This window comes from Vidua macroura, chromosome Z, assembly GCF_024509145.1.
Source record: "Vidua macroura isolate BioBank_ID:100142 chromosome Z, ASM2450914v1, whole genome shotgun sequence".
NCBI classification, from domain to species: Eukaryota; Metazoa; Chordata; class Aves; order Passeriformes; family Viduidae; genus Vidua; species Vidua macroura.
The window spans coordinates 9604041-9614561 of NC_071611.1; the positions used below are offsets into that span (position 1 = coordinate 9604041).

Sequence of the window (10521 nt, forward strand, 5' to 3'; positions counted from 1 at the left end):
GAATCAGCACTCTCGGGTGACTCACTGAAATGCCTCTACACTAATGTACATAGCCCAGGGGATGGACAGGAAATCAGAATTCTCAGGGCAGTTAGGGGACTATGACCCCCTTCGGGTCACAAAGATTTGCTGGGACGCTACACACAACTGGAGGGCTACAATTGATGGATACAGGCTCTCTTGCTCCAAATTGAGTCAACCAGACTTCAAGCTTAGTAACTGAAGTGCTTGTAATGGAAACAATAACAACTGTGTTAAAGTCTTTAAATTCTAATCAACAAACACTTGGCTTGCATGGGGAAGTGGGTTTTTTTGGCTCATTAATTGCATGAATGTCTGGGTTGGGACCTCAACCATGAAGAGACAGCAAATCAAGCTGTGCTTTAGTTACAACAAAAGCATGCATCAGAGAGACCTGGCATAATTTTTGATGTTTCCTTCTACATATTTTTGCAAAAGAAAAGATGGAAAATGGTTTCTTCTTAACCTGACCTGATGTTAACTTGGGAGCTAACATCATATAACCATAGGCTTATGTTGGAAAGGACCTCAAAGATCATCTAATTTGAATCCTTTACTTAGCTTATAGGGCAACATTTTAAAATCCAGGGGTAAGGAAAACTGAGCAGAATTATAAATAAATATAAATAAATATAATAAATATAAATAAATCCCATAAAAGTAAAATAAAGTAGAAGAATATTTCTTCAGTACTGACAAATGTGTTCTATTTAAAATTCATGACATTTTCTGATTATTCTTGTTAAGATAGATAAGGAAATACATGAGACATATTTCATAAACAATAATTTATTAAAGCAAACAGTTTCATTTTCTTAATAAAATGTGCTAATTGCCTGAAAAAAAAGCTCATCAATAAATAGGTTTTTTGCATTTATTTTTACTGTGCTGACTTTGCAAAGTAAGTGCTTGCATAGATTTCACAGGTTTCTATTATTACTGTCCAAACAGCCCATTCTTCTGAAATTCTTCAGTATTATCTGGAACACTCTGGTTCATATTAAATACCACAGATTTAACAATACAAAATAATTGCATTTTTTGATACTGGAATAACTGGTCCTCAAGTCAAACCCAATATTTGTTTACAAGCAAAGATAAATAAATAAGTCTTACCCTTGTCATTCTGAACAAAGCAAGAGTCTTTTCAGAGCTCTACTAACTTTTCCACAATGCTTTTTCTTGTTTTTATTTGTCAACATTTTAGCCAGAAAAATTCTGAAAGATATCTGCAGCCTCAAGCCAGTTCCGGAAACAGGATAGCCCTTTGTCTCTGATCTGTTTTCTCCCCTTGTCAGTAATGACTTCTCCAGTTTGTTTCACAATCACCAGTTTAGGAATTGCTGTGATGTTGTATTTCTTCTTCAGATCCCTGTGGGAAAAAAATAAAAATAAAACACACCATTAGGAGCATTTTAAGAAAACTCCTAGTGTCTTTACAAATGCTACTCTGTCCAGGACACATGGAAGAGCAGAAGTGATAAGTGCCTGGGCTTCCTCAGAGTTTGAGGCAGAGCACTGGGTACTGTAAGGAGATGAACATGGCTATAGCTGGAAGCCTACACAGTCAAATATAGCTCTGAGAGTTCAGAGAGCTGCAGCATCCTTCCTGTAAATGCTCATCACTGCTGCCTGCAGTTTCCACAGGAGCAGAGGCTCTTGGAGGTGTAAAAGGTGTCCATAGAAGCAAAGTTTGATATACTCTTCCACCTTTTTTTTACTGGCCCAAAACAGATGGGCCCTTTTTACAGGACAGAAGAAGGATCTCACTTAGATTAGCATTTGATATTCATTCCCCTACAAATACACTCGAGTGTCCCATAGTGCTACTTCCTGCAATCACCATTAAAGAAAGCATGATGCATAATCTTTTTGTGTAAATGGAAGAGACTGAAGATATTCTTTAAATTCCCTCAGTGAAACGAGCCTTCTACATACAGAAAAGTGAGCAATCAAAATATTTGGAATAAGAGTCACCCATCTGTGTTGTCAAAGAAAAAAATTTCAACTCCTCCTCTGCACCTTTAGAAGAACCAGAGACAAACACAAACAAGGCAATAACTGAATAGCCAAATTCCAAAACACTAACAACATCTCTCTCAAAACATACTTAAAATATTAAATTGAAGTATGCTGCCCAAGCGCCATCACCACAAGCAAGAACATTTGCTGTATGAGGTTCAAAAGCCAAAGAAATTTGATAGAAAAAAAATGTAGACATTGTTAAAAAATGCTTGACACAAATACATAGACATTCTCAATGATTTCCTGGGATGAAAAAAAAAACCTAAAATATAAGACTTAAGTGAAATACTAAGCCAGATAAGGCATTCCTGAAACGTGCCTTCCCTTCTGTATTTTTCCTTAAGAGAAGAAAATCAACAGGTGAAGGACACTGCTCTGCCCTTATGTTGGCTGAGCAATAATGCAGGAAATACTACAGAAGCAGCAGTAATGGGTATGGACCAGGTTTGCTTTCTCAGTGAATTGTGACATACAAGCAATCAACCAACAATCCCCATAGACCTTTCCAAAATCTGCTAAAACAGTAGAAAAAAAACACATTCCAAAGCAAGTATGCATAGAAGCCATGTAAAACTACTACCACCTCATACCACCTGAATGACAAACAAGGTGGTGGAAGACGTGTTTTATTGGTTCAGTGAATGATAAACACGACTGTAGTAATCAGAGACAGAGCACTAGGAGACTGAAGGTAATTTGGTATGGAGACTAGAATCTCACACTTTACTTTCCTAGGGGAATGCATATATCCAGCCCAGCATGGCACCCTGTTCACACAGCCTTAGGGTGGAAGGTTGCTTGCATCAAACCAGACTGAAGCATGCACAGATTTCGATTACATTTGTGTGGAGCTTTCAAGATCGATGGACCTGAACAAGGCTCAGAAAGAGTTCTGCAGACAATTCTTCTTAATCACTGTGTACATAGGTATATGTGCTCACAAAAATGGCTTCTTAAAACTTATTAAGATCATTGTCTCCAACAAGGACCTAAAATCCCATGACTCACCTGCACAAATCACATATGTGCCATGGGACTAACTCCAATGGCAACTCATGGTATCATTAAACCATAAATAGAAATAAAAACCAGTGACATTAAGACTGAGGCAAACTGGAAGTCACAGCCATTAGTCAGATCTTTTTATTCTTATGAGAAGGCTGGATGAAAGTTTCTGAGAGCACAGATTTTTTATTTCTGATAAATTATTTCAGATAATACTGACATTGGCTGGGATCTAATTTTCTTCACAGCAGCTCACATACCAAAACAGCACTGATACCACACCAGTGTTTTAGCTATTGCTGAACAGTGCTTATGCAGCATCAGGGACTTTTCTGTTTCTCCTGCTACCATGCCAGTGAGGAGGCTGGTGGTGCACAATAATCTGTGAGGAGGCACCACTGGGACAGCTGATCTCAAATGCTCAAAGAATGTTCCATACCACATAACACGATGATTAGCTGTAAAAGCTGAAGAAAGAAGGGGGAAGGGACCAACATTCAGAGCCAGGAGATGTATCTTCCCATGCAATCATTACAGGATGAGGCTCCCCTGTGCTGGAAACTGTTAAAAATCTGTCAATGAATGGGAATTAGTGAATGAATTTCATATCTTGCTTTCCTTGTGTATTTTGACTTTTGCTTTATCTATTAAACTGTCTTGATTTCAACCCCTAAGTGTTCTCATTTTCACCCTCCACATTCTCTCCCCTATTCCATGGGGGCAGGGAGTGACCCAGCAGCTGTCTGGGGCCTGACTGCCTACCCAGGCTGAGACACAACACAAGTATCTTTATATAAGGGTTGAACATCTGTGTGCAAGAGCATTCTTGAGATGAAGACAACACGGGGCAGATATAATATAATCCTGGGAAAATAAACGGTAAATTTTATACACATGTGTAATGTGATATCTGACAACATTTATATAACAGCTTCATTATAACAGCTTTATAATAATTATAACAGCTTTCACTTGCAAGTCCTGTTATGTAAAATGATGGGCATCTTTCTTATCTGCTTCTAGCAGTATGCCCTACAATACACAGCTGTAAGTATTTTCTTTTAGCTGTGAAATTCCTGCATTGTTAAATCTTAGTCATAAGCATGCACGTCATATGCTTGGGATTCAATTTTAAAGTGTCTGCTGAGATTTTGCAATAGCAGTCTAAAAAAGTCTAATAACTAAGCAATCGCTCTTAACTGCTCAGATACTTAACATTATTCTACCTTTGTTTTTTAACACCCCATCCTCCCCAGTGTTTCTGCAGGTGCCAATCCACCCTCATACATAAAGCTTCCTAATATAAACTGTATATACAACCTTTTATTTTCCTTTTATGGGCATTTTCCATGATTCTAATTTTTACTGAGCTGTATAGGCCAACTCAGTAAATACCTGCCTACCTGGAAGCCTGCAAGAACTACTGTACACACCAGGCACCCTCACAAAAACTGATGCCTTTCACCACAGGGTTCAGTACAAACACAGCAGTATGTCTTTGTGGGCCATTATCAAAACATCAGTCCTTTCTAACAGTCTTTGTTGATGACATGTTCTGTCCAACACCTGCTTTTCCTCTCTACTGCCCTCTTTCTCTTCCAAGTCCTACCAGACTGTCTTCACACTCCGCTTCAAGAATCAAAATACTGTGCCTCAGGCAACAAAAAAAAAATTACATTAACCTGCAGACAGTAAAAGGATCAGGAGCAGTATTTCCTATTAGTCATGCCACAGACACCATGAAGTAGTAAAGGTGCAGTCACACCTCTGGAAAATAGTCATGACTGACATCATGGAAGAGTCTGGATATCCTGCTTTGAATTCAGTATTTTGCTTCTCTGAAGGTAGGCTTGCCACTGCAGTGTTAGGCTCTACACACTGTAAGTATGAATGCTGGCTATCTCTTAAGACAAAATTCACCACCAATGCTTCTACTGTTGAAAAGTATTTTGGATTGTTGTGTCTACAAGAGACATCAGTCTATGCTGCAATTATGTACCTTAAACACTGAAGCAAACAACTAGGATATTTTAACCTCACTGAATGCCTTCTTTACACAGTCAAAAAACAATAGCCAATTCAATTAATTGCTATGGAACTTTTAAAATATTAATAAATTTTAAAATATTAATAAAACAATTATCTTACCCATTTATAAAAAATTACATTTTTAATTAGAACTAGTATCTATCCAGAATTATAGTTTGGATTAGTAACTACACATCTGCTCTAAGTCTACAATGATTCACCAATACCCCTGATACCAAACTACCAATTAATCCAACCCAAGCACCCTGAACAGCTCCACACAGTCCTTTATTGTTACACGCAAGAAACACAACTTCAAAACCATTACTTGTTCATATCCCTCTCCACTCAGTAAGCCACTGCAATCTCACAGTCATCTGGCAGGAGAAGCCGTGCTTCTCTACAGAACTGTGAAGGACATTACAGGATGCCACAGAAAAGCCAATTAAACTATCTCTTTGCCTCCACTCCGCATGACTTGAACAAGAGCAGTCAGAAATAGACCTCTAATCCACAGAGGATGAAGCTGTAAGCACATTCCCATGGGCCATGCTGAACAGCTTGCCGGGTGCGGGGACTTCAAGTGCTACGTTTCCATCAGGAAATTTGCCTGTGTTCTATTATGATTAGTAGATATCAAATACAATTTCTGCCTGGAAAGACTGTAGAGAACTATGGAAAACAATATTTAAGCCATTGGGGAAAAGGTCTAACATAAATTGGCAGTGGGCATCCAGAAATGACCCAGGTAGCACACTGGGATGGATCTAAGAATTAAAAGGAAAGATAGAAGTTAGTAGAAGCACTAGAAAAGAGTTCTTTCTTAGAAGATTAATTTTTATTAAAAAACTGCAAGTTTTATTACCCAATCTACATTTAAAAGTCATATTACTTCCTGACTTTGGTACCACCTGGAAAAAAAAATTCCACAATCGACTAATTTAAAGAGTGGGGAAAAAATCCCTTTATCAATAATTACATGTATTTCAAGTCTCCAGTTACAGCCATTTCAGTAACCCAGAACATCTTATTTGTTCTCCTATAATCCCAGTCTATACTTATAGGAGCTAAATCAGATTTCTGAAAGTCATCCAAATGAGTCTCCATCCTTGACTTAGGTCATCAAAACACTTCTTGGTATCATCCTTCACCCCGTTACTTACACACAGTCATGCCCTTTCCTTTTGCTGTTTTCGTGAGCAAGCTGCCTACAGGGACGTCATTTTGGAAACTGAACAGCACAGGAAATTTACACCCCAGTTACCAGGTGCAGTATGCCACAGCTAAACTCCAGCTGATACTGTATCTGTCTGAAACTCTTCACAGTTTGCTCTACTTCAAGTAGTTCAGTTACAAGTTTTGCTGCATCTTCATTTTCCTTTTCCCAGAGCACTAACATAGACAATGCAGACCAGCCTTAGTAACAATTACCGCCGTGCTGAAAAGCAGTTACTTGATCCATTGATCACTTGCCATTAATTTGTCTTTACCTCACTCATCTCTTTAACACATGCGGTCTTTACTAACTCTTGTTCAAAGATCTTTTAGTTTCCAAACGAGGTGCACAAAACCGCGTTCTTAACGTATGGAACGGGCTAAAACCAAGCGAGCAAGCAGTGTGACAGCCAGCGGCAGCCGCGGCTCGGGGCGGGGGCACGGCCGGAGGACGCTGCAACCTGGGCTCCAGGGACTTCAGCGGGAATGCAGGCGCGGGCTGACGGGGCAGAGGTGGAGGTTCCCGGGAGCTGCTGTATTACGGCTGTTCAAGTGCCTCCCGCCTGCCCCCTCCCAGCCCTCGGTCAGGGGCGCTGGCCGTGCGCTCCCGGCAGGGCCAGACCGCCCTGGGCGGCGGGCGGGGGTGGCCTCCGGTACTCACTGCTTGTAGGGGTCATGGAAGGGCAGGGCCAGCCAGTCTCCGTGCATGGCGCGCATGTAGCCCGCCATCTCCTCGGCGCTGTGGTCGGAGGAGATGAAGACGACCTCGAAGGGGGCGGGAGGTTCGGTCTCCTCCAGCAGCTCCGTGTAGAAGTCACAGAGGACGGGGGTGAAGTCGCGGCACGGCGAGCACCAGCCGGCGGAGAAGTACAATCCCACGACTTTGTTCTGCAGGGCCTCTTCGGGGTCCACGCTGCGGCCATCCTTGCTGACCAGGAGCCGCCCGCTGAACACATCCACCATGCTGGCACCGCCGGACCCGCGACGGGCACCGCGGCGGCCGCGAGCCCGAGCGCTGCCCGGGCGCGCTCCCCGGGCAGCGCCGCTCGGCGGGACGCACCCTCCTTCCCCAGCGCCACACCGCCGGGACACGCCGCGACACCGCCACCCTCCCGTGGCACCGCCGCCGCTGCTTTATAGCGCCCGCCACCGCCCGGGCCCGCCCACCGCCCGGCGCAGCCAAGGAGACGCGGCCCCTTCCCCCTGCTCCTCTGGGCGCCAAGGCGGCTTTCAGAGGAGCCAAGTACGGCTCAAGGCTTGCTGCAGATGCCGAACTTGCAATAAATTTAAACAATAATCGCGCGCGCCGGGCCCCTTCAGCTTGCCATGGAGCTCACTGCCTCTCTCCTGGAGGTCTCATCACAAGGCTTAGTCAGTTTTGGCAATAAAAAAAAACTTTCCTTTTTATTATCAGACGTCCAACACTTTTTTTTTTTTTTTCTTTTTTTTTTTTTCTTTTTTTTTCTTTTTTTTTTATTCCCCAGCATGGAGAATTATCTGAATTCTGGATGTAAAAGGGGCTGTTTATTCTCTGTCCCGGTAGATAAGAGGAATTCTCATTTTATTCCATTGAAACTTATCATGTGTTCAGGTTGAATTATGTTTTTTTCCTCCAGCTGACATTGAGTTAGAAATTAATAAAAATTGTATTACAAATATGCATTTTTTTTTCTGCCTAAAGCAACCTGCAAAAATGGAAATGAAAGATGATTTGGTCGTAGAGGTATTAAATTACTGTTTAATTAAAGGATCATGATAGGGTGATAATCAAATCTCGTACATTCTGTCCTTTCCATTAACTGTGCAAAACCCAATTAAAGAGAATTTATCTTAAAAAAAAAAAATCAGTATTCCCCAAAATAAACTCTAATCTTTATAGTGGATACTTCAAGTATTTAATGAAGATAGCTTAAAAATATTTCACATTAAAAGTGTGTGTACAAGTTCATTCTAGGATTTTACTCTTCAGTTTTCCTCATTTTAATCTGCAGTCTCTCAAAAATCTGTCCATTTTACTTACAGAAAAGACAAAATTGTAACAAGTATATATTAAGATTCAAATACTGAACACTAGAATGGAATGAATGTTAATTATGACGAGTGCTTGGTTGGGTAACTCACAACCAAGTTTATAGTGAAATTAAAGTCCAATTTCTACATCTGATCATCTTCTGACCATATAGTATGAACATTGAGAACAGCAATACTTCAAGTCAGAATTCCAGTTTAAATTTGTATTGGAATACACTGAGCACAAGTATTCTCCCCCACATTTATTTCCTTTTGAAGTCTTTTTGAAATGTGCTTTTCTTCTACTGACTTGCCAAAAATTTTTGTTTGTCTATGTTCCGGCCCAAGTGAAAAAGAACATGGTATAATTTAAAATAGTTGAACATGTGAGAGAAAGCACAAAGATGAACCTCAGAAGTAGCACAGCAACCTTGGGGTTTTTTAAGTAGGCTCATCAAAACTGGTTGTAGGGTCAGTTTGAATTGGGAGTTGCATTCCTGCCATTTCTCTTACCCCATTTGCCTTTTATTATGAAGATATACTGCTAATTAAAAGACTGTTTCTTTTGCAAAAATTCACACATTTAAAAAAAATTAGTTCTTTCATCTTTTTCTAAGAGATTCTTTTGCATTAATCTTTACAAAGCAGGCCTTTTTATTTATTTCCAAGTATATCTGGACTAATATGTTACTTCAATTCTGATATTCTACTGGAAAACCAAAAATAATTGCTTAGATTTTTAAAAAGTAGCTTTTATTCAAATACTGTATTTCTCCATTTTTCATGGAGAGTTAAACTACATTGTTTTCAAACCCAGATACTCATCTGCTTCCAATACAGAAGTGCCATTTAAAACAATGTAGTCTTCCCGTCTGTCACATCTCCTATCAGTCCTTTCTCCAACTTTTGAGTGCTGTTTCATGCAGTTCCCCAGTTCAGAATCTGGAGGCAGATATCAAAAGTAGAAGACAAAAGAAGCTATGAAGGTTACCTGTTCTTAAAATAGCACAGGTGAGAAATTAGGCTCACTTGAGTTTTTGATTTGCCATATTGTCTCCCTTTGTGAGACCATTGTGAAACAGGATGGAGTCAAAGCATACGGAGCCTGTAGAATCACCAAAAAATGGAAAGAAGTTTCCATACAAGTTCAGGCTACCATGGGTACATTCTTGATATTCCTACCAATTTCTCCTTCCATTGGTGGCGAAAGTGTATGTATTTTCTCAGGTATTATGAGTGGAAGCAATGACCCAAGGAAACACCAGCTGTTCCATCTGTACAGATTAGAAGCTGGTTAGCCAGAAATAGGGCTGTGCCATGAGAAAAGAACATACTGAGATTGTCTTTGAGACCTCTAGGCATGGAGAAAAAAGTTGATAACTACATACATCTCCTTGGAGAGAAGAGCTGGACGTACATGGCCGTGATATTAAACTTCTTGAAGCTCTTTGAGGAGCAGCTGCTAGGCAAGAGGAACCAGATACTTTCCCTTAGGAAGCTTAAGGTGGTCAACTCTCTAAACATATCAAAGATTCACTGAAAATGCTGCATAACACGGAAAATCTTGTCTTGCACCTGCCTTTGATTTTGAATGCAGAGACATTTCTCTATGACACTAACATGGACCAATAAGAAATGCCTCACTTTATGATTCATACCAGAGAGACATAAAACCTCTTTCAGTCAGAAATGTCTTCTAGGATTGTTTTGTTAGAGGTGTTAACACTATGGTGTTTTAGTCCATCCCCTATCTCCACTTGGACTGAAAATAATGGAGCTTCTTTACACAGAACCTGTGGTCCTGTCTCAAGGTACTGTGTTAGCTGTGATGTGACACTATCAGAAAATCTGCACACAATACTCATCTAGTGGAAGCCTCTGGAGAATTCCAGGATAAAATTAAATGAAAACTCCCTACCACAAAAAATTGCATTTATGATTTTGCTAGAAAAGAGCTTTTTATTATTGAAATTACTTTACTATTTCAAGGTAACAGTATTTAGTCCTGTCTTTAATCTAAGTCCAAGACTTTTTGTTTATTTGTGCTTGCATTGCAAAGATTATTCTACTTTCCTTGTGAATTTTGCTTCAATTAACACTGAAGTTAATTACATATCCAGATTTTGACACACAATTGAGAATTTAAAAAAGAAAACATGAAAAGCCTGAATCATAATTCCTTGCTTTTAATTATCTAGGGCAGCATGCTGAGAAAGA

The 10521-nt window shown here is 40.2% G+C and overlaps 1 protein-coding gene across 1 annotated transcript; it reads right to left on the minus strand.

The window, feature by feature from the left end:
• Window positions 1-950: 950 nt before the first annotated feature.
• NXNL2 (nucleoredoxin like 2) lies at window positions 951-7264 on the minus strand. The gene is made up of 2 exons (XM_054003819.1): window positions 6956-7264; window positions 951-1393 (listed from the first exon to the last, which is right to left on the minus strand). Exons 1-2 carry the CDS (start codon window positions 7255-7257, stop codon window positions 1225-1227), a joined length of 471 nt encoding a protein of 156 aa, XP_053859794.1. The 5' UTR covers window positions 7258-7264; the 3' UTR covers window positions 951-1224.
• Between the last annotated feature and the right edge of the window lie 3257 nt (window positions 7265-10521).

Coding starts and splice junctions, on each gene's coding strand:
- NXNL2 (XM_054003819.1), bottom strand. CDS start 7,257: ATGGTGGATGTGTTCAGCGGGCGGCTCCTGGTCAGCAAGGATGGCCGC. Junction 1,394..6,955: donor TTCCATGACCCCTACAAGCA/GTGAGTACCGGA, acceptor TTTTTCCCACAG/GGATCTGAAGAAGAAATACA.